The sequence below is a fragment of the Peromyscus californicus genome, unplaced genomic scaffold (assembly GCF_007827085.1).
Source record: "Peromyscus californicus insignis strain IS unplaced genomic scaffold, ASM782708v3 Scaffold_9__1_contigs__length_137607984, whole genome shotgun sequence".
NCBI lineage: Eukaryota > Metazoa > Chordata > Mammalia > Rodentia > Cricetidae > Peromyscus > Peromyscus californicus.
In genome coordinates, this window is record NW_026294617.1 from 79,954,874 (window position 1) to 79,980,036 (window position 25,163).

Here is a 25,163-nt window from a genome sequence, read left to right on the forward strand (position 1 = left end):
CGTATAAGGTTATTATATGACAGATTAGTATATTTATATTGTTAAGCACATTTGTGATGGCTAATCTTAGTTGTCAACCTGACACACCTGGGAAGAGACAAGCCCAACTGAAGAATTGCTTCCATCAGGCTGGCCTATGGGCGTACCTTTGGGACAGCATTTTTATTAATTTATAGTGGAGGCCCCAGTCTACTGTGGGCAGTGCCATCTGCACTAGCTACTTTTCTGTGGCTTCAACAAAACACCATGAGCAAAGCAACTTATAAAAGGAAAGCATTTCATTTGGCTGATGGTTCCAGAGGGTTCGAGATCATGGTGGCCGAGCAACAGCATGGCAGCAGGAACAGCTGAGAGCTCACATCTTGATCCACAAACAGGAGGAAGAGAGAGAGAGAGAGAGAGCACTGGAGATGGCAGAGACTTTTGAAACCTTGATGTCCGCCCCCATGACACACTTCCTCTAACAAGACCAGACTTCCTAATCCTTCCCAAACTGTGCTACCAACTAGGGACCAAATATTCAAACATCCCAGCCCATGGGGACCATTCTCATTCAAACCACCACACCATCCCTAGGCAAGTACCCCTGGGTTCTACAAGAAAGGGAGCTGAGTGTGAGCCTAAGAAGGAGTAAGCAGCTTTCCTCCATGGCCTCTGCTTCAGTTCCTACCTCCGAATTCCTGTCTTGAGTTCCTGTTCTCAATGGTGGACTGTCACTAGGAAGTGTAAGATGAAATACACCCTCTCCTCCCCAAGCTGCTTCTGGTCACTGTGTTTATCACAGCAACGGAAAACACTAGAACAATGACCCGCAGAAGATTCTAGCCAACCATCTTGATCACGTATCACAGTAAATGAGCTCTCTGGCCACGCACCCAGGTCAAAGCAGTAAGGTGAGGCACTGGTTCCACAGGAGACCCTGTCTCAAGGCAGTTAGGTGCAGAGCACTAGAGGAAGCTTGGCCTCCTCCTCTAGCTGTGTAATCTCTCTCTCTCTCTCTCTCTCTCTCTCTCTCTCTCTCTCTCTCTCTCTCACACACACACACACACACACACACACACACACACACACACACACCCTAACACCTTACAACTATTTTTGTCAATAATGGAAAGATTCTTTTAAATCTTCCTAGAATATGGTGGATTATTTTCTTGGGACTTTATTTAACATTTCGTGACCATTCTGCCTTTCAACTCAGTGTGTCCCGTTTATTGTTGCTGTTGTTGATCTGATTATTTGGGGGCGGGGGACTGAGATAGTCCCCAGCTGGTGGCCCTTGGCTTCAAAGACTGTCCTAAGTGAGCGGATGCCCATAGATGATGTCGATCCAAACACAAGAGGCATCACATGGCATGCCTACACATGCTGGTTTTATTGAAGTTTGGCTATCATAACGCCATTTCTTTTCGTCCACCTTGCCTTGCAAACTAAGCAGGATGCAATGGGTTTTAATATTGAAGATCTCTGATTCCAAAATGCACTGAATGCCCCTGTTTTGGAAAGCTTTTAAATAAGAGACTTAAAATTATTTCTATTACTTTAAGAGCATAAATATAAATTATAATGGGTTTCTATAAATAGAACGCCACCCCCACCCCCCACCCCCGCCCCACCTGCATACAACTTTCCATCCTTCAAAATCCTCAGGTCAGGTTATCAGGAGGACAGGCTGGGACTTGGGATGAAGCTGCTAGCCACAGGAAGAATTTCTTTCTCTTACAGGAAGCTTCTTTCTCATCTTAAATCCTCTGAAATTATGGAGTCAGGCCTACACTAATTATACAGGATAATATATATATATATATATATATATATATATATATATATATATATATTTATTTTGCAATACAATTCAGTTCTACATATCAGCCACGGATTCCCTTGTTCTCCCCCCCTCCCGTCCCCCTCACCTTCCCCCAGCCCCCCCCCCCCCCCCCCCCCGGATAATATATTTTACTTAAAAACCACTTGTTTGGACTTTGATCCCATCTACAAAATAACTTCATAAGTTTCATTGAATATTTAAAGTCTAAAACTTAGTCAAGTTGATGCAAAAGTAGGAGGAGCTTGAGTGTGGCAATGTATGCCTTTAATCCTGGTGTAGTGGGTAGCCATTCCAGCTTTGACCCGGAAGTACCACCCCCATTGAGGCTTCAGTAACTGTCACACCTACAAGGCGGAGCCAAGAGAGGACCCCTGAAGACCCAAGATCTGGATGGGTGGGCTCTCTTGGTTCCTGGATCCTGAATGCTGGAGGTAGACCAAGCAGAGTTCTCCAGAGAACACCGCTGGACTGCGCTTCACCTTTCCCAGACCCTGTTACCTATCCCTTCACTTGTAAGTTACCCCACAAAATAAACCTCCCTTTTAACTACATAGAGTTGCCTTAATATTTAAACCAATATCTGGCGCCCAACATGGGGCAAATTCAAAAGGCCTGGGTGGCTCCCACCCTCAGCCTGCAGAGTTCCTCATAACCAGGGAACACCTACATGGTTCCATTCCCAAAAAAGGGAGCAGCTAAGTCCCGTCTCAGTTCCCCGGCAAGCTTAGCCCCCAGACCAGTGAAAAACAGCTGTGAGTGAGCCATTCCCTCTCCTCCCTGAGTGTTGGCTCTCTGCCTTCTCCGCTCCTGCCAGCAGCTGCCACCAGCCAAAGCCTTCAGCAGGACCTGCTTTGGAGTTATATCAGCACCTCCTGCTGGCTAAAAAGCGCTACTACACCCCCAAAACCACTGAAAGGAAGGTAAGATAGACAAGCCAGTGTTTTATTTCAAGTAAAAGTACTTGATAATTTTACACCTTAAAACTGACTAACAAATTTTGAGTAATTCTTGTAATATGGCTGGCATATTTTAAAATTCATAAGAATTTTAAAACTTTTTTGCCTGTATAATGAATGACATTTTCCTGGAAATATACGACCTTCCTAAGGCGTATCTGGCCTGTACCATTTTGGCATTTATTGTAATAATTCACACAGTGTTCAAATACTGGTTTAATAATAAGAACAAAGATGAGTTATTATTGGGACTGATACAGGCTTTAAAAGATAACAATGAAAGTTTACATAAAAAGATTCTTTCTCTGGAATCTGCTAACCAGGATTTACAAAACAGGCTTCTTAGTTTGGAATCTGCCAACTTAATTCAAGAACTCCAGTCCATTAATAATAAATGTATACCCCAAATTGATTTTATTGATAATAAATATAAATGTTTAATGGATAGAACACTAACTCTCCAGAGTGAAGTTGTGGCTACTCAGACACTATATAAAAAAGAAAGATTGTCATTAATTGATAAGGTCCATGGAATCATGTGTTTCAGAAGAATATAAAAACTTCCATGATTCCATGACAAATCTGGAATTCCTTGCAAGAGAGGAGGTTCACTCCCTAGAACAGACCCTAGGTGCTCATTTGCAAGCCTTGGAAGAAACTCTCAGTAAACATGACAAGGGACCTAATAAGGGGAAGGGCAAGACCATAGAGGTTGTAACATCTCCAAATGGCTCTCATACAATGGCTTATCCTGTCATCATCCATGAGAAGCCAACAGATGACACACACCCTAAGCCATATATGACATATACATTACAACCAATTTCAACAAGGGACTTTAAAAATATAAAGGAAGTGATAGTTACATATGGGATACACTCCACATACGTAAGGCAGATGTTAAATTTGTGGTCTACCTCACATAGAATCATTCCAGATGATTGGCATCAGTTAATTTCAGCTGTTCTAGAATATAGCCAGCAGTTACAGTGGAAAAGCTGGTTGAGAAAAGAGACAAGAAATTTAAAACAACAAGGTAAACTCAGAGGTTTTGAGATCTCCCAAGATCAAATACTTGGTGAGGGATGATTCGCTGACAGGAATGTACAAGCCAGTTATGATGAGCATACAATCTCCCTATGCCATACAACAGCTCTAAATGCTTGGTATATTGATACAAATACAGAAGTATATTTGTTATAATGTACATATATTTCTACTCTTATTTGAAATATTTGTATACTGATACAAATGTAAATTTATATCTGTCATACTTTATGTATGTTCTACCTCTGTTTAGGATATTTTGTATATTGATATATATTTAGGATTATTGTCATATTGCCTATTGCACTATACATTCCTACCTCTGTTAAAGATATTCTGTGTATTGTCAGAATTTTGAAGTCATCGTCCTTTTACCGTACATTTGCTTATAGACTGTTTACTTTGTTTACATGAAGCCTTAGTCCTTAGATTATTTAGGTAGATAAGACTTATAGATTTATAGTCACCTATGCTTGTCATCTCTATAGTTAGGTTAGTTAGGTAATCCAGATTTACAGATACATAGGTCGGATTGACAGGTAATCTTCAAACACTTCATGGACCTAGAGAATATGGCATTTAAATAACTTAGAATTCTGTTGACGTGAGACACAATTGCTCCTGGCAGCACCAATTTGATCCCGAGAGAATGTTGGGCTTCTAAGACATTTCCATTTGGAAGTTTGTCTTCTTGGCACAAAATGGCCTATTGGGCAAAAAACTGCCCTTGCCTCGACTGCTGACGGTACAAATGCAATGCTGTCCTTTCTGGACAAGCGAGACACAAGGAATAGTGACTACTGAACTCTGCCAAGACAGGGTAAGATGGTCTTTCAGAATTCCTGCTTCTAAAAATGGGTCTGTCAGATACTCTAGGCCTGTAGCCAATTTGAATACACCAACAATACTGAGAAACATTAGGTGACTGTCCAGGCTGACAGCTGTCTCTGTCTACTCTTGCAAGACTCCCAAAAATTGCTTACATTCATCTTCCATTTCTCAGGTATCATTATATTCCTTCTCAGGTCTTTGATGAGATTGAAGACTAGCAGTTATAGTTACAACTTAGTATATATATAATATCTTAGATAGAACATATTAAGTATTAGATTTAGGTTTTTTAGGATAGGACACCTTTTGGAATGATCTTTGTAACATGCCATTTACCTACGCTCTAGACTTCTCTGGATTTTAGTATGTGTTTCTTGTTTGACATTGTTTGCGTTGGTTGTAGTTCCATCTTATCTAGGCCATTATCCTTTATTACTCCTGGACAATATTTGATAATCATTCCTATTATATATAGTCTTGTATTAGGTTAGAACCTTTTTATTTAGACAAAAGGGGGAGATGCAGTGGGTAGTCGTTCCAGCTTTGACCTGGAAGTACCACCCCCATTGAGGCTTCAGTAACTGTCACGCCTACAAGGTGGAGCTGAGAGAGGACCCCTGAAGACCCAAGATCTGGACAGGCAGGTTCTCTTGGTTCCTAGATCCTAGACTGCTGTGGGATGGTCTGTATTGCAAATGTGTTGCTGATTAGTCAATAAATAAAACACTGATTGCCCATTGGCTAGGCAGGAAGTATAGGCGGTACAAGGAGGAGAATAAAGCTGGGAAGTGGAAGGCTGAGTCAGAGAGACACTGCCAGCCGCCACGATGACAAACAGCATGTGAAGATGCCAGTAAGCCACGAGCCACATGGCAAGGTATAGATTAATAGAAATGGATTAATTTAAGCTATAAGAACAGTTAGCAAGAAGCCTGTCACGGCCATACAGTTTGTAAGCAATATAAATCTCTGTGTTTACTTGGTTGGGTCTGAGTGGCTGTGGGACTGGCAGGTGACAGAGATTTGTCCTGAATGTGGGCCAGGCAGGAAAACTCTAGCTACACTAGACGCTGGAGGTAGACCGAGCAGAGTTCTCCAGCGAACACCGCCGGACTGCACTTCACCTTTCCCAGACCCTATTACCTATCCCTTCACTTGTAAGTTACCCCACAAAATAAACCTCCCTTTTAACTACGTGGAGTTGCCTTAATATTTAGACCAATATCCTAGCATTCAGAAAATAGAGGCAGGCAGATCTTTATGAGTCTGAGGCCAGCTTGGACTACATCATGAGCTCTAGACCAGCCAAGGCTACATAGTGAGACCCTGTCATGCCACCAGGCAATGGTGGTGCATGGCTTTAATCCCAGCACTCAGGAAGCAGAGACAGGGGAATCTCTGAATTTGAGGCCAACCTGGTCTACAAAGGGAGTTACAGGACAGCCTGGGCTATACAGAGAAACCTTGTTTCAGAAAAAAAAGAAGTAGCAAAGGAAGTCTGTGGGTGCTGACTCACTCCACCTATCTCCTTTCAGTCACACGACGTGAGCTACCACAGTGCCCTGCCTTACCAAATGGAGCTAGCTGGAATCTGAAACCTGTACTACATTGTTGGTAATCATAGCAACAAAACCCAAACCTAATTCAATTCCTGACTAGGATGAATCAACACTGCACAAAAGCTGCCTTATATCAGTCATTTCCCAGCATTAATATTGACCTAAGCCTCGGCACACTGCCATTTGTGTACAGCTAGTGTACACAATCTATTGTGATTGAAGTACTGATCCTCAGGGTGTCTTTAATGGGCAATGGGGCCTAGTAAAGGTCCTTATTTCATTAGGAGCATGCCCTTACAGACATGAATACACACACACACACACACACACACACACACACACACACACACACACACACGATAAATGTATCAAAGAAATTTAAAATTTTGAAGTCAGATGAGAAGGAAGGAGAAAAATGTTATATATAGAATAAAGTTAGGGACAGAACAGACTTCTCATTAGAAACTGCATGTACCGATAAATAAATAAATCATTGAACATCTTTTCCCTGATGCCAGAGAAACATGACAGCAGCTGCCAACTTGGACTTCCACAGCCAGAGCACATCCTTTAAAAATGAAAGCCAAGACATTTTCAGAAAAACAATAGGTAAGAAAATCCCATGCCAACCGACTTAGCCTGCAATGATGTTAATGGAAGTGCTTCAGACCAGAGAACGGGTTGCCAAATGGACGCTCCAATCTACAAATAAAAGGAAGAGCCGTGGAAAGGATAAAAAGACTACTTCTGAGCAATAAAAATGAACAGAGTGCTGATGAATGGCTGATTCTCAAAACGAGAACCATGTAAAAGAAGGCAGACAAATAAAGGGGAACATGTTACCTGATTGTGTTCATACAAAACTCTAAAGCACACAATAGGATCTAGTGACAGCAAGACCTGTGGCTTCTTGTGGGGTGAAGAAGATGGAGCATGTAGGGTGCAGATTACAGAGGTCGGCAGATAAGTTTACTCTTTTGAATGGAGGGAAGTACCAAGACTGTACAGTCACATCAAATCTTATTATGTGAAATTCATGGAGGATTTTTAAAAAAATAAGTATCATCCCCCATCAAGGCTGAAAAAGGGGTAAGGCCAAAATAAAATCACAGTGACATACTATTAGATGACTATTAGAATGGAGTCAAATAAAATTTTAAACATTTAAAAAAATTTTAGGTTAAATTATTTAAATTGATGTGTATTAATGTTTTATCTGCACGCATGTATGTGCACCACATGTGTGCCTGTTGGATCCCCTGGAAATGAAGTCACAGATCCTTTGAGTCACCATGTCGGTGCTGGGATTCAAACCCAGGTCCTTTGCAAGAGCAACAAGTACTCTTAACTTCTGAACCATCTCTCCAGCTCCTTAAGGATTTGTTTTTAATTGTATGTGTGGGTATGTGCATTTGAGTGCAGATGCCCATGGGATCCAGAAGAGGGCACCAGATCACCTAGAGATGGAGTTACTGGGTGGGGTGAGCCACTGGATGTGGGTACTGGGAACAAAATTCAGTTCTTCTGTAAGAATAGTATACCCTCTTAACAACTGAACCACCTCTCCAGTACCTAAAATAATTTTTTAAGCTAATCATAAATGTTACTGAAAACATGGAGCAACTCAGTGTTGGTAGAAATACAAAATGCACAGCTACTTTGTAAAATTCTGGAAGTTTCTTATTAAACAAACATTCACTGTACAATCCAGCATCCTCACTCCTAGTCATTTAATCACAAGAATGGAATGTGCATACCTTAAAAATACATGTATGCGGATCTCTGTGAGTTCGAGGCCAGCCTGGGCTACCAAGTGAGTTCCAGGAAAGGCGCAAAGCTACACAGAGAAACCCTGTCTCGAAAAACCAAAAAAAAAAAAAAACCAAAAAAAAAAAAAAAAACCATGTATAGGTATGGTTACACAAGTTCTATTAGCTACATTCATAATATCAAGAACCAGAAGTCACCTAATGTCTACTAATTTGTGAATATATTAAAAATTTGCTTCATCTATATGGTATAAGTCTATCAAATAATAATAATAATAAATGAATAACTAATGGACCCACATGTCTAGCAAACTTAGTGTGGTCCTGCACAATCCTAGAAAGAAATAAACCATTTATTGTTTTGCATATGTGGAATCTAGCCCATGATAATAAATGCAAGCAAATGTACCTGTGGGTTCAATATAAAATGCAGGAAAGAAAGCTAGAAAGGCTAAATGTAAGGGAATGAGGAAAGACTGAATGCAGGTGATGAACACCAGTTAAGAGAGAGGATAAGCCAGGCGGTGGTGGCACACGCCTTTAATCCCAGCACTTGGGAGGCAGAGGCAGGTAGATCTCTATGAGTTTGAGGCCAGCCTGGGCTACCAAGCGAGTTCCAGGAAAGGAGCAAAGCTACTCAGAGAAACCCTGTCTCGAGAAAAAAAAAAAAGAGAGAGAGAGAGGATAAAAAGCTAATTGTTTTTATAATTCAGTCATGCATTTTTTTGGTTTTGTGGTAGATAAGTATATAATTATATTTGATGATAGATTATAAAAAGTGTAAGATTTAAGGCGAAGCTTCACAGTTCTATTTTTTCTTTATGTTTATATGTATGGCTGTATATATGTACACTATGTGCATGCAATCCCCATGGAGGCCAGAAGGAGGCCTCAGATACTCTGGAACTGCAGTAACAGACAGTTGTGAGCCACTGTGTGGGTACTGGGAATTGAACCTGGTTCCTCTGGAAGAGCAGCCAGTACACTTGCCCACTGAGCCATTTCTCCAGCCCTACAACTTCTGTTCTGAATCCTAATTCTAACTGTAGAGAAGTTCATCAAGTTGTATGATTTACAGTCTGGCTAATTTGTGTGTGTGATATTTTTATTTATTTACAAGGTTTCATTTAGTAATAAAGTTTATAAAATTAAAAAAAAAACATTAGACTGGGACTAGAGAGAAAGATAGTGAAGAGTGAGTGTTTGCAGAGGACCCGAGTTCAGTTGCCAGGATGCGTGCCAGGGGTTAAGAACTGCCTGTAATTCTAGCGCGGAGGGGATCTGATGTCTCCGACCTCCACCAGCAGCTGCGGTCATGCACACATATCCATAAGCACACACAAATAAAATAAAACCAACTTTAAAACATTGAAATATAGCTGACTTCGAGTAAATGAAATGGGAAAGACTGAGTTTGTACTATACACAAAGAAGGGTACTACTTGATTTTTATGATTTTGAGGGGTGAGGGGGTGTCGTTTGCTTGAGGCAGGGTCTCTCCCTATAGCCCTGGCTGTCCTGAGATCCGCCTGCCTCTGCCTCCCAAGGGCTGGGACTAAAGGTGTGTGCCACCACTGCCCAGTGTGGAAGGCTGTATGAACTGAAATGCTTACAGCCTTGCTCGGCTCTAAAACAAATGTGTCGAATTTCTTTGTCTTCGGTGACAATGCCACTCCTCAGCCACTTGCACAATTTGAAATTGCGTACATGCTCAGTGTATATCTCTAAGTGTATGTTTTACTGGCTTAAACAGCAATGTATAGAAGAAATTTGGGTCCCTGGGGAGTCACATTAAGAAGAAATTACTGAAGACTTTCTGTTGTGTGATTCTCTGTCTCGAATCATGGAAATGTGTCTTACATTAACATCTACTTCTGAACACTCACCACACTCAGAAGCTAACAACTAAATTTCTAAACTGCTACAAAACTTCCAAACCAATCGTTTTGGGGGTTTTAAAAACCCATTTGTAAGAAGAACACCTAATTTAGATTAAAAGAGAACCTACTTGCTGAAGTTCAACAAAACCTTGGCATATTTGATAAATAAGATAGAAAATGGAAATTATAATGGAGATAAATGAATAGTGGACAGAATCTTCAGAAAAGTTTGTCTTAGAACACGTACTTTATTCTGTAATAAAAAAAGATCTTCCACAATACTGCATATTTGACTGTTGATGAAAGATTAAAAACACTTAATAGTGTGTTTTTAGTGAAGATAAATAGGTAGTTAGGTCCTACCACTACGGTATATGCTTATAGGCATGTTTTTGTCACAAAAGGATTTTCTTCTAAAGATTTATATTTTCAATTGTATGTATGTGCATGAGCATCTACATTACTGTATTGCAATACCCACGGAGGCCAGAAGAGGGCATGATATCCCCTAGAACTGAAGTTACAGGAGGTTGCGGGCCACCTGATGTGCATGCTAGATGCTGAACTCAGATTCTCAGGAAGAGCAGCAAGCACTCTCAACGACTGAGAATCTCACCAGCCCCATGAAAAGTTTTAATTCTGTCCCTGTGATTACTACTAATGGCATGATATCGGTCTATATAATTTTTTAGAATGTTTTAAGCGAGCTTTTCAATGTTAGAAGTGATTACCTTCCTGCAAATCACTGTCCTCCCCCTCCCAATGCAAGGAGTGAACTACACCCAAGAACTAAAAGTGCTAGAAGATGCATATGTCTTCTTGTTGCAGCTGGCTGCACCCTGCCACTGTTCAGACCATGGGGATGGTGCGTTTCAACGGCTGTATGAATATAAGACTCTTTTATCCCTTTGAAGAAAAGAAAAGTGCAAATAAACAAATCAAAGTATAATAATACAATCCTCACCATATGAAACCAAGCAATTAAGTGACAATAAAGAGAATTATTTAATAGGCAGGAGAGTAAACACTGATATAGAAATAGTAGACTGTGATACAAGAATGATGTGTTTCATCTTCTGAATTTCCTTTTTCATTTTTATTTTGTTTGGATGTTTTGCCTGCATGTATGTCTATGTACACATGTGTACCTTATACTGAAAGGGGCTAGAAGAGGACATCAGGTCACCTAGGACTAGAATTACAGACAGTTGTGAGCCTCCATGTGGATGCTGGGAATTGAACCAAGGTCCTCTGGAAGAGCAGCCAGTGTTCTTAACCACTGAGCCATCTCTCCAGCCCTCACCTTTGAATTTCTAACAGTTTTACCAAGACATAAGTAACACCATAATGTACACAACTCACTGTTTTTGCATATTTAAAGAGAGTTTTGACATCACTACTAAAATCAAATTGTAGAGCAATTCCTCATGCCCCGTGAAGATGTGCTCATCAGTCGTTATGTTCCTGTGCCTCCCACACTTGCCCTGTGCAACCAGTATTTCATTCTATTTCTCTATGGGGCCAGTCTATAATGGAGACTTCATCTGAAAGGGCTAATACTGCATGGGGTCTTTGTGTCTAGTTTCACTCAGCCTGTTGCTGAGGCACATCCATGCTGCAACACACACCAGAATTGTGTTCCACGGTATTATGAAGTGACGTTCCAATGTATGATATGTCACGTGGGGTTTATCCATTCAACAGTTGCAGGACTTTTAGTTTGAATTTCATTTTATCACTATCTTTACATTTACAAAGAAAAATTACATACATTTATAGCATATAAACTTGATTTTTAAAATTACTATTTAGATTATGCGTATATGTGTGTGTCTGTGCACGGGTATGTGTAAGTTAGTACAGGTGCCTGAGAAGACCAGAAGAAGGCATCAGATCTCCTGGAGTCACAGGCAGTTGTGAGCTGCCTAACATGGGTGCTGGGAACTTAACTCAGGTCTTCTGTAAGAGCACTGCACGCTCTTAACTGCTGAGCCGTCTCTCCAGCCCCAGACTTGATATTTGATAGACACATAGTTTAGAAGACTTGCCAGCCACCTCTCATAGTTGGCAGTATTATTTTGTGTGGTAACTTTTGTGTTACACTTCTCTCTCCCATGCCAACCATAAACACTGGATTGGGATACAATAAACAGATTAAAAGCAGATCATCAAATCGCTTCATCATAAAGGGTTAAACAATGACTGAAAAGACCATTGCTCTCAAGAGCATGTACCACCAATATCTTGAGCACATGTCTTCATATTTATAAATCAAATCAGTTGTTCCATACATATTATTACATTGTTTCTCATTTTTAAAATGTCTTTTGTACATCTGTGATTAAATATAATACAAATAAATTATATTAAATCACATGTTATACATGTATAGAGTTTATTACTGATTCATATACAAATACTAATTATATACACTCAAACCTTTTGCAGATTTGTACAAATTTTAAGAAAATAAATTGAAGACAGATTTCTAATAGAAGTAAAACTAATTTTTAAATCTTTGTGTCTTATCTGGCTCAGTAATATTAATAGATATGAATGAAGTATTTAAAGGCACATGGACTATTCATTACAGCTATAGGCAAAGGGTGGTTACTAAGTTTGGTTTGTGTACAGCTCACACACTTCATGTGGTGCATAATTCTCCTGCATGGGGTATTGGCACAGCGCACAGGGTCACAGGAGCAGTACATGGTGGGTGAGGGTCGAGTTTCTGAATATAGATCACCTGAATATGTCTTATTTGTACATTTGTTCACTTACTTCATGTGTGTGTGTGTGTGTGTGTGTGTGTGTGTGTGTGTGTGTGTGTGTACATACACATGCCTGCGTGCCATGGTGTGCATGTGGGGGTCAGAAGACAACTTTCTGGAGTTGATTCTCTTCTACAACATGGGTTCAAGGGATCCAACTCCGATGGTCAGCCTTGGTGGTGAGTGCCTTTCTCATCCCCAACCCCAATCTAAATCTCAGCCCTGTGAGTTACTAGCCATGTGGCCTTGAGGAAATCACCATCTTTTTCCGCATCCTATGGCAGCAGAACCTATTTCTTAGCTGTCTGGTGAAGAGGGGAAAAGTTAATGTATGAGAAGTCTTACATCTATGGTCTAATGCTGGAACAGTATTCACTGTGGGTCAGCCACCGAGCTGTGGACACACACACACACACACACACACACACACGCACACGCACACACAATCTGGTGGTATATTCAGATATATTAGTATTTCTATGCAATGTATATACATATATATATTGAATGTGCTTATACTATTAACATTATTAAGTACATTCAACAATTTAAGTCTTTCACATATATTATCTTTTATTAAGGATTTATTTTATTTTTTATTTTTATTTTTTTTTTTTTTTTGTTTTTCGAGACAGGGTTTCTCTGTGTAGCTTTGCGCCTTTCCTGGAACTCACTTGGTAGTCCAGGCTGGCCTCGAACTCACAGAGATCCACCTGGCTCTGCCTCCCGAGTGCTGGGATTAAAGGCGTGCGCCACCACCGCCCGGCTTTATTTTATTTTTAATTGAGTGTGTGTAGGTATGTGCATGTGAATGCAGGTGCCCATATGGAGGCCAGAGGTGTCTCATCGCCCTGGAACTGGAGTTTCAGGTCATTATTGACTGTCCAACATGGAGACTGGGAACCAAACTCCAGTCGTTTGCAAGACTAGTACATGCTTTTAACCCCAGAGTCACCTCTCTAGCACCATGTGTATTATTTTGATCTTTTTGGGAAAAAGAGAGATGTAAAATAACATTATACCATAGCATACTGTATGTTCATTATTCTCGCTTTACAGATTAGAAAACTGGGGTCCAGAAGGGCTAAGTAACTCCTAGTCAGTAGAAGTTACACAGCTAGCCTGCAATGGCCAGGAAACCTGGCTCTTAAAATCTCCACTTACCATCTCCTGCTTACTTTAACATTATTTAATATTATTTCTACACTTTAGGGTACCCTAATTTGCGAGGTGCTTAGTGTTTTTTCAGATACTTACACATCCATTGAGTGTCACAGCAAGCTGGTGCAGGGAGAAAGGTGGGTATTACCCTCACTTTCAAGAACAGAAATCATCAAAATGGAAGGCTGGGCATCTGTGGGTGGAAGTGGCTTCATTACCAGTTTCTTGGGAAACTCTGTCCACAGGAAGTTACTCCCTATAAATGAACTGAGCACATATAATGTGTCAAGGTCAGATATGAGAGGTGAAGAAATGAGCTACAGACTTTTACTGGAAATGTTCTAGCCTAGTGGGAGACATGGATATGGAAACCAAGAACCATAGTGCATAGTATATAGTCTCCAAAGGGGATCTGAGAGGAGGGTCCATCTGTGCATGGATGTCTTAGAAAAGACAAAGGGGAGGGAGATGGGAGCTTTCCCATAAGAAAAAATGCATGTGTGTGTGTGAATCTATGGTCTGTGTCCATAATGCTGTGTCTAGGCATAGCTGTGTACAGATCTGAAGTGTTTCTACCCAGCCTTAATCATGTACTAATTTGTGAATGTGCAGGTCATCAATGGGCTGGCTATAAAGGAGAACTGGCCTGAATTCACACACACCACAGCAGGATCAGGCCAGCTATGGCTTGAACTTCCTTTCTCCATCCAGCTCCCAACAGTAGGGTGACCAGGGACACTGGACACTTACCCTAACAGCTGTGCTTTCTAGAGCTCAGGGGACAAAACCCACCCCAGTTTTCAATCCATCTGCCCAAATGTCTAATTGAGCCAGACAGCTTGTCCGAGTGCTGGATGACGAGGAGGCACAGGTAGCTGAAGGTGCGCATCTGTGTGTGCACTTCTGTCCTGTTAGTGCTTAGTGTTGGCTGCCGCTAGCTAGGCTGGGAAGCCTCCCTTCTCCCCATGTCTTCGCTCCCCACCCCTACCAGCCTGCAGAGGCAGGACTTATCTACTCACCTGTTTCCATTGCCATCTGCTTGAGGCTGGCTTCTGCCTCCACTTGGGGATATGCTTGGGCCGAGCAGGGGTGGCTGAACGGAACTGGTGCCATATTCCTTGGACTGATTCCCTACTCTCCCTCTATCCTGCCTGTTCTGGCCCATGACCCTCCCAGAGCTTATGTGAACAAAGGTAAACAGTATATATCACAGCCATGAGGAACCCAGAGGGCCACTCTCTAGGTGGTTAGCTCCAAACCCCTCCCCTGAGGAGAATACCTCTTTATAGGACAAAGGTGATTATGAAGAGAAAGGGAAGACTCTCCTCTCCACAAACATTCCCCCAGGAAGAGGAAGGCAGGAATATAACTATAATTCTCTCACTTCCTTTAAGCTTGACCAATTTAAAAAAAAAGCTGGGTATGGCACGTGCCTTTAATGCCAACATCCAGGAAGCAGAGGCAAGCATATCTCTATGAATTTGAGAGCAGTCTGGTCTTCATGGTTTAGGCTAGCCAGGGCTGCAAAGTGAGACCTTGTATAAAATACCGAAAAGAGAGAAAGAAGGAAAGAAAGGAGAAGATATAACTGATGGTGTCAGTGGCAGTATGTAATTAATAGCAAATAATATGCAATTGATAGTGACTAGCAGTAGATTTCCCTTATTTTTGTAAAACATGTAAATTCAGGGCTGGAGGTCATATAAGGCAAAGGCATTACATGCTAGGATAATTAGTGCTTGTATCTTAGCATAAAACACTGCCACCAGGTAAATATATCCACTCACATGTTAAGATGGGCAAGAATGAAATACAATAATTCACACACACACACACACACACACACACACACACACACACACACACACAGAGTCTGTCATATTTTAAGTCAAACAATGCACAAATGAATAAATGTGTGGAGAGAAAAAGAAGTGTAACTAAAAAAGTACAATCATCTTATCTAGTGGTCCCTAACCACCTGAGTTCTGTTCCTAATTCTACCAACAATTTAAGCTAATGTGTTAAAAATCTTTAAAAACCATCTATTAATAAGTTAGTATCATAGTAGAACATTTCTCCAAAATATCAATACTCTTCATAATCATGATTAAAGTGTCTTTTAAAAGACTTGTCAGCTCTAATAAATGTTAGCATTGCCTATCTGAATATTTCACCTTAATTACAGTAGCTTATATAGTATATGTTTCCACAACTGTTTTCCTAACCATCGATAAAATATGCTAGCTTACGAAATGCCAGAGGAATTTTCCATGTTCATATAGTGTTTACTTGCACTTAAATAGTGCATCAATAATCTGAAAACAAGAAATCGCCTGTGTGGCTAAACACTGTTTAGACGCTATGGTTTCCATCATGGACTGCTTTCAACTGCTATATTTTATGGCACAGATTCAGTGGGAATCTGATCTGCTAAAATATTTGGGCTGTGAAAACTCCCACACTGTGACAGATGTCAAGTCCAATTAAGTGACTCATGTCCAGATTTCTGTCCAATAGGATTTCCCATTAAATATCAATTTAGGGGGAAAAAAATTCCATCCCCCTTCTTAAGCCTTTATCTCTTCCACCATCTCCAGGCGAAATCAATTGGTACCAGAAGAGCCAAGAAGCCACACAGGCAGCTGCCTCTTCGCTCTGGCTCTCCCAACCTCTCCTTTCTCTGCTTCCCGGGCAGTGGTACTCTAGAAGACCTTCGCATCTCACCCAGCTTTCTCAAGCATCTCCAAGCTACTGAGTATATATATTTTTTACTACCAGGTAAAGAGAGGAGGGAGTGGGAAGGGAGGGGGTGTAACCAAGCCTTGAAAGACTTTGAAACTGGGAAATAGCTGTCTGTGTATGCAACATATAAGTCAATGAGGACCAAGACAGGCAACCTTAGCCCCTAGTTACTGTATTGTGTTCCTGGGAACGGGGGAGACACCGGCTGAACAAAGCATTATCTTGAAGAAAAAAAGAAATCACTTCTGAACCACATCCATCCCTGCCTGCGCTTCCCAGGTTTGCCCCAGCCCGATTAAAGGAAGGGAAGGAGTCCTCAAGGAATGGAATTTTATCTTAACCATCTTTCTTATTGATTATTCTGCTATTAGAAAGTGGAGGAATCAGCCCTTTGATGTGATTGTGTTTATCTCCGCATCTCTTTTGTTATTTATAGAGCCCTAGGAAGGGGGTAAGCGCGAGACTTCAACACTTCCGACTTAAAAAGATCAACAACGAATTTTCCGAAATGTTTAAGAACAATTAAAAGGAGCAGGCGTTTTCAATCTATCAACTAAGCGAGCAACCATACCACCCACCTCCTAAGACACCGTCGCTCGCTGTGGCAGTCGGCGAGATGACAGCCGCTTTTTCATCTGTAGATGTAATAAATATTGGCTGCTTTTAATATTTACCAGAATCTCTCCTCCTTGTTCCCTGGAATTTTAACTCTAAAAGATTGGCGAAAAGATTGTCGACTGGGCTTTTGCAAGGTAAGACATCTTTGCATCTCTTTTTCTTGAAATTAAGTTGATTTATACTGCGTTTTATAGATGCATCCCCACTCATAGTCATAGACAGGAATGCCCACGAGAAATACTATTTATGACTATTCAAATATCCTGAGAATTTAAACGCGTGGAGGACAACCTGGGAACTTTTTGTCCGATCTGTAACTATGTCGTGGTTTGTTGTGATTTTTTCCCCCTCCCCGTGTGTTTCTGTCCCTTCATGCCAACTGCGTAGGTGCGAGTTGTTTCACTTATAAACGTAGAGAAAAGCCCGTAGGGGATCGCATGCGGTTCGTTTGGATCATTTATTGTTATTTTGAGGATCGGTTTTCCTTGCACGGATGGCTGTTTCCCAGCTCAGTTCGCTCCTGCGCCAGAGAACACGGCCAGGAGCCGAACCCACATCCCGTGGCTTTTGTTTCTCTGGAGCGAGCTCTAACTCACAACCTGTTCGGAGCCTAGGCCGAGGACCAGAAGTCGCAGCCAGGTTGTCCCTCCTGGAGGCCGAGGCCCAAGCGCTCAGCTCGGGCAGGTGCCTGTCTCCACCCGCCGGCCCCCGATGCCCCACAAGTCCAGCGGTTCCCGAAGGCGCGGGGCCGGGGCCCTTCCTCCAGGCGCCCGAAAGCCCGGCAGGAGGTGGTTTTTCCAGGAGGGCGAGCGCAGAGTCGGGCCGCCGCCAGGCCTCCCGGGGCCAGCGGTGCGCTGCCGGGCTCGGGTCCCGGGAGCTCACGAACTTTACCCGCAGAGATGCAGCTTGCACCCGGGGCGTCCCGCACCCGCGCCTCGGAGTCCATCCCTTCCCTGCCCTCCCCAGCCTCTCCGCCCAGAGCGACCTGGCCGCCGGCGTTCTCCCGGGAGGAGGTCGGCAGACTGCCGGGCATTGTGTGATCCACGTCCCTAGGTCCCCAATGTGTGTGGCAGTCTGCGTGACAGATGGTGCTCCGGGAGCGTGTGAGGGCCGAGGAGTCAATTTTCTTTTGAAAGGACCGAACACATGTGTTCGGTCATTTCTCTATTATTTCGAAGAAACGCGGGGGGGGGGGGGCACGGAAGCCTTTCTGTGCCCCGCCTAGGTTGCGGGATGGGGTTCGCCCGCAGCCCAGACCCGTAGGCGCTGGGAGTCTCCAGCTGCCTTACCCGAGGCCCTCGGGCGGGAAGCACACTCCGCATCTCCATTCAAACCCAGATACATCCATCCATCGAGATCTTTCGTGTGTCTGGGAAGGGGACGGAACAAGGGGGCGGGATAGAGCAGCTGATGTTGGGCCAGAGGAGGCACAAGACGCCAGCCGGTCCCGCAGGCCCACAATCGTTCTCCAACCTCAGGGCCATTGGCTGTTTCGGCCACCCGCAGGCTTTGGTGTGGGCTTCAGGATGCGCTCTGGTGCCGGCTCCTCTCCCAGCCTTGCCTCCCCACGCGAGTGGGCCTGGTGCGAGGGGGGGACCCGGGGACACGGGCCCTCTAGGAGTCCAGGCTTGCTACGCCCTCGCCCGCCACCCCTCATTGCAAATGAAGAGTCAGATTCCTTTTATTGACTGACTTTCTGACTCCCCATCAGCCTCCAAAATGATGCTGAGTCCGGACCAAGCCGCCGACTCAGATCACCCCAGCTCGACGCACTCGGACCCGGAGTCTCTGGGCGGCGCAGACGCCAAGGTGCTGGGCAGCGTGTCGGACCTGGAGCCGGTGGAGGAGGCCGACGGCGACGGCAAGGGCGGCAGCCGAGCCGCGCTCTACCCGCACCCGCAGCAGCTGAGCCGCGAGGAGAAGCGCCGCCGCCGGCGCGCCACGGCCAAGTACCGCTCGGCCCACGCCACCCGCGAGCGCATCCGCGTGGAGGCCTTCAACCTGGCCTTCGCCGAGCTCCGCAAACTGCTGCCCACGCTGCCCCCGGACAAGAAGCTCTCCAAGATCGAGATCCTGCGCCTGGCCATCTGCTACATCTCCTATCTCAACCACGTCCTGGACGTGTAGGGAGGGGGACGCCGCGGGAGGCCGCCGGTCCCGGTGTCTGGTCCGCCAAAGGCGACACACCCGGACTGCCAGGCCTGAGGGTCGCCCACAGACACCTGAACGCGGGGAAAAGCTTGCAGTCTGTTCTCTCTGGCCTGCAAGGCAAACAGAGGAATGTTTCTGAGCCTGGGAGGTGGGGTTGGACAGAAAGACCTGGGGCTTGCAAGGGTATTTTCCTGGCTGGAAGAACCTTCTGGAGGCACCTAGGGTGAGTTGCTCCGGGGGCTCTCCTCAGTGTATTAGGATCGATCCCCTTAAGGGTGGTTGCGGTAACCCACTGGAGGCTCTGCGTTCCCCTATATTTATATCCCATACATCTTCATGTTTTAAAAGATTGAGGGCAGATGCTTAACCCAGGCTGATAGCTTCAGACTCTGACTATCCGGGATTTTTCTAACTAAGAAATCACCAAACCTTTGGGGAGAAAGAAAAGATGAAAATCTCTTCCATATAGAGATTAAGACACAGAAAGGTGTCCCAGCAAACTTTTTGTTACCTTGTCAAATGAAAAATCACATTCGAATACAGATAAAATTCTGAATTTTTGGTGTTGTTAAAAAAAAAGATGCATTCAGAAGAGACAGACACACTGTGGGAGGATTTGAGTTTGGTGAGACTTTATCCCCAAGATAGGACACTAAAGTAGATAGAAAAATCCATATTTAAATGGAAGATTTAACATCTGATTGCTTTTTCGGGCAAAGTGCCCCTTTAAATATCCAAAAACACCCCATCTAATTGTGACCTTAACATGTGGACCCATAGATGCAGTTAGAAAAAAGACAACCTATTTTTATTTATGTTAGAAGGAGTAGAGTATTTTTTTCAAGACATTTATTTTTCAGAGTGGTGATAATTTTACTTTGGATACTCTGTGCCAATTTATTTATAGTCAAGTGTTTACACTTTTCCCCCGTGAAATAATTGCGTCTAACTTTTTATGTGTTTGTTGAGATTATCTTGTGTTCTTTCCTCTTTTTTTCTGATTATATTGCACTTGTATAAGAGAGTCCCCACTTCCCCTTGTTTCTAAGCATATTTTATATATTAAGAAGTTGGTTGTTTTGGTGTGAGATCAGCAACACTAGCCCTTCACTACTATAGTTTTATAAAAAGTTAAGTGTTGTTATTCTTGCCTGTAGTTTCGTCTGAAAAGTACTTTACAAACTGTTTATAAGGAGAATAGCTTCTTGTGTGTGCGTGTGTGACATTTGTGTGTGGGATGATTTTAGGAAATTACATTATTTTCCTAAAAAAAAAGAAAAAAGAATTCAGAATTACTTTCCTCTGTGACAACCAAAAAGAAAAGTCTGTGACCTGGAAATGTTTCATGTTCTCAGCTGTGAAACTCTTTAAAGCAAGAAGTGTATTTTAGAGACAAGGGAGAAAGAAAAAAAAAAACACATCTGCTATCCAAAGATTTTAGTCTTTTTCAGGGTTTTTTTGTGTCTCTGTTGCTTTATATAATGCAATATTTTGTAGTGAAAATAGATATAACCTGGTTTCTACCTGACGAGTTTTCATATCTCATGACTGGTGCGCTGTTTTGCATATAAATAAAGGTATCAGATAAAACTCCTCCTCTTTATTTTAAGCATCTGTCTAGAAATCGAACATGCTGGCTGAGCGTGAAATGTCTTAATGAACTCAATTCCTCAGAAAGGAATTAGTAAAACAAAACAAGAACAAAGCAGTGTGTGCGTGTGTGTGTGTGTGTGTGTGTGTGTGTGTGTGTGTGTGTGTGTGTGTGTGTGTGTACATATATATTCAGAGGCTGGAATGTTTGACGGTTTGATAAATTTGGATACAGCACAGCCTGGGATGATATAGATCATGTCATGTCCATGAGGAAAAGCTGGGCGGTGTATGTAAAAACATTACACAGATGATAAATGTCTTTTTTTCCTTTAATAGGAAATTTTGTAACTCTCTAACCCAAGCTCTTGGGAAAGCTCAGGGCCAAGAAGGGGCCTACATTAAGTAGCAGGGAAAAACTGGGCATGGTAGTTCACACCCATAATCCCAGTACCTGAGACGTGGAGATGGGAGAGCCAGGAGTCAAGGTCATCCTCAGCTATGTAGTGAATTTAAGGCCAGCCTGGGCTACATGAGACCCTCTTTGAAAAGAAGAAGTCAGTGAGCAGACTCTTGTGATAGTTTTCCCTCCAGGCATTTAAGCACAAGGTATATGTTATTGAAACATCTAAATCGGTCCCCACATTCAGCACATGACACACTTGCAATGAGAAGTGGCCTAAAAACAACCTTAAATAGGAAAAATGTCATCTACAAAATCCTGTATCTGGCATAAAACATGAAATACTGTATAAGCAGAACCCATGCACAGCTTATAACCATATTCCTGTATGTACTTGCTCATTTAGACTATCGTGGACTGTATCACCCAAATGTCTGGTTTCCATATGAAAGAGGGATTATATGGATTCTTGGTTTATGTCCATGCTGTCTGCGGGCTCACAGTGTTTTCGTTTCTCTCCCAGGTTTCTTGTAGTAAGTTTCACCAGTACTTAGCAAGCAAGGCGTCGTGCTCTTCTGTCTGGAGGTGTGTGGGAGGAAAGCATTTCCTACACAGGGGATCAAAAAGAACAGCATCTTCCTTTCGCTTCTCTCTGGACAAGGTCTTGGCCACAGCAGCAGTGGCTGTTCAGTCTCTGAGCAGCGAAGACACTCGTGGTCTGTGACACTGTTGTAGCTGGGCGCTTCTCTAGGGAGAGGGAGGAGGCGACAGCTCCCAGTCTTCATAGCATGTCTCTCTAGTAAATGCTCCTATGCTAAGTCAACCTCCAACCTCTGGAGACCTTCCACAGGTTTGTCCTGATCAAATGAGTTGAAATCTGACTGACCAACCCAGCCCTCCCCTTCACACCCAGGAGGGACCTAGTCACTCAGTTCCTGGGACCAAATGCATGCTTGCCCTTGAAATAGGGCAAAGGGCAACATCCCCAGGCACACAACCAACATGGTCCCAGAAGAGGATCTTTACCAGGCCGTTTCAAATCCTCCAGAGAGAGACAAAGCACTGTGACTCTCACTAGAGCAGAGGGTGACAGGCTTATCCCTTGAAAGTAGCGAGGACTCAGCATCTCGGGGATGAGGAGGACTGAGAGAGGATTCTCAGAATAATGACACTGAAGTAACTCACTCTCACTTTGACCAGTATTTACTGAGGACATACTGTGTGCCAGGAAATGTCCCAGATCCTAAAAATTGACATCAAATTAGACAATGCCAAACAGGACACTGACAACCAATGATTAAACCATTGATTTTGAAGGACACTAAATGCTGGGAAGAACTGTAAAGCGGAGGAGGATGGAAGGGGGCAGTGGAGGTGTGGTGGTGGGCAGTGTTTGCCCCAGGAAGGCCTTGTGACCTTGCACAGAGACACAGTTCTACTTGACCAGCTCCCACAGTGGCTGCCACAGACACTTCTCATGGTCTTTCAATTTCTTGTCATGTCATGAAAACAGTCCAAACTTAAGCTACACAGTGTTCCAAAGTGCCCCAAGGGAAGGTTGTCACAAGGACCAGCTGACTGCTTTCTTACCCACCTTTCCCAGCTGGCCCCACCCAGCCTTGTCCCCCACCCAGCCTGCCTCTCTAGGCATGGCTGTAGATCATCGCCTCCTCCTGCTTCTCTTGTCTCCTCTCTGCTTCAGCGGCCCAGTGGCCTGCTGGGCTTTGCTGCTCTCCACCCCGTCAGAGAGACTTCTCCCCAACTCCTATCACTGCCCATAGACTTTCACAAGTAAGGTGTAAAAGTGCTGGGCTTAAACCATATTCCTTCCAGAGAGAGAGAGAGCCAAGGTTGTGCCACGGGGGAGAGTGTGTGTGGTAGGGTAGAGTGGGAAAGGAAGGGCAGGCTCAGGAGAGGAAGTGATATAGAATACAAAGAGTCAGGTTGGATGGGGAGGTTGGGAGGCTGGGGCAGGGCAGGGAACAATTCCAGGCTAGGAACCTTCTCCAAGACCTGCTGGAATCAGAAGTCCTACCACTGGTGGCCAGCTCTACAGAAAATCTGAAAGACAACTGGTAGGAGGAAACAGGTTTATTCAAAGCTGGTCCTAAAGACGACACCAAAGACTATCTCATATCTCTCTCAGTGGGTTCTAGGGACCAAGCTTTGATGAAAAAAAACAAAACAAACAAACAACAACAAGGTTGAGAACAGTGCTACAATGGCTAGACGTCCGTGCGCTGGGTATGGGCTCTGTCATCCAGAGGCCATCTTCTCCCCTCTTTGACAAGAACCTCACAGTGGATTTTGCTCTCCTGTAGCTGGTTAACTGGAGCCTAACAGGTGCTTCCCTACAGCATAAAGGACCAGGGAGAGGTGGAAATGTCAAAGGAAGGGAGCAAGGAGCAGTCAGTCACTCATGAACCCCGCTTACAGCCCCGTCCTGTGAGCACGTGTCCCCACACGGCACGGGAGGTAAGTACCTAGCCCCCGTGCTTCTGGGACTTCTGTAGCACCCTTGCTGTGGTCCATCATATCCGTTTTCTTCCCATTTGGCAGCCAGCTTGAGAGCATGTCTGGCCAGCCCCCTTTCCCAGCTTAAAATGGACGTCTCTTTTTTTATTATTATTAATACTGGTTGAGATATCCATGGGTTGCATGTTAAGTGTGGAGACTCTGTACACACCAAGAGTGGCATTGCACATGCATTACTTCATGCCATTTCCACCACTCGACAAGGTAGATAACTTTCATCATTTCCATTTATTTTTTTTTGTTTTTGTTTTTGTTTTGTTTTGTTTTGTTTTCGAGACGGTGTAGCTTTGCGTCTTTCCTGGAACTGGCTTTGGAGACCAGGCTGGCCTCGAACTCACAGAGATCCGCCTGCCTCTGCCTCCCGAGTGCTGGGATTAAAGGCGTGCGCCACCACGCCCGGCCATCATTTCCATTTAACAGACTAGAAACTGAAGCCTAAAGCAGTTAGACAACTTGCCCAACTCATGAAGTCACCTTTGACAGTTGACTAACAGGTCCATCCTTAACTTGTCACATTCTACGACTGTTCATTGATATCAGAGTGGCCATGCTATAGGCGTACCTGCCCCTTGACCCCTGTACAGACAGTGTCCATCCATGCACTTAAGAGATGCCTCAGCTCAGGTGGCACCTGGGGAGGGCAGGGCCTGTAATAACCAAGGCTGTTTCCTCTACAGGATGGATGAGTGGAAGCCAAAGCAGGGCTATGTTGTTAGCCAAGCCAAGCATGTCCTAACATGGGGCTGGAGGAATGGGAACCTTCTTTTTTACTTTGTGAGCCACCCCTGGACCAACCCTAGGGGGAAGTTTGCAGTCAACCTGGTATTGTCTCTGGCTTTGATGTTCCATTCTGATGTCTCATCTTCTCACCCATATACCTCACCTAGGGACCCCCTACCCTCATTCTCACACTGGCCCCAGAACCTCCTTTGAAAATTAGCATGCCATTCTGTTACCCAGAACCTCTCAGTGCCTTCTCAAGAGGGAAATGAGATTCAGTTCACGCTCTAAGCATAGAAATACTTCACTTCATTCTAGACTCTTGCTGGCATGGTCTTCAGTCATTCTTGAGGTTAAACGTTGCTGCGAAACCCAGATCTACACACACACACACACACACACACACACACACACACACACACACACAGCCTGGCACACCTGGTCCTTCCTAACCCGGGCTTTTGCACCTCCACTGTGATTCAGTTTACACAGACATACTCTGCTGGTGTTTTCCTCCATGTCTTTGGGCAGCATCCATTGCTCTGTTCTTTGGGTCCCACATACCCACTTTATTATATGAGAATTCATTTTTCTCTCATCCC

At 43.7% G+C, this 25,163-nt stretch overlaps 1 protein-coding gene and 1 long non-coding RNA gene across 2 annotated transcripts in view; one reads left to right on the plus strand and one right to left on the minus strand.

Annotated features, from left to right (window-relative positions):
- LOC128106096 (uncharacterized) overlaps nt 1–18,874 on the minus strand; it is a 66,196-nt gene extending 47,322 nt beyond the window's left edge. Inside the window, exon 1 of the long non-coding RNA XR_008216598.1 lies at nt 18,452–18,874. This is a non-coding gene — a long non-coding RNA (uncharacterized LOC128106096). The remainder of the gene's footprint in view (nt 1–18,451) is intronic.
- On the plus strand, nt 15,270–20,884 carry Nhlh2 (nescient helix-loop-helix 2). Its single transcript, XM_052731414.1, has 3 exons — nt 15,270–16,580; nt 16,981–17,296; nt 18,874–20,884. The coding sequence occupies exon 3, from the start codon at nt 18,882–18,884 to the stop codon at nt 19,287–19,289; it is 408 nt and encodes a 135-aa protein (XP_052587374.1). The 5' UTR covers nt 15,270–16,580; nt 16,981–17,296; nt 18,874–18,881; the 3' UTR covers nt 19,290–20,884.
- Nucleotides 20,885–25,163: the final 4,279 nt, after the last annotated feature.

Coding starts and splice junctions, on each gene's coding strand:
- Nhlh2 (XM_052731414.1), top strand. CDS start 18,882: ATGATGCTGAGTCCGGACCAAGCCGCCGACTCAGATCACCCCAGCTCG.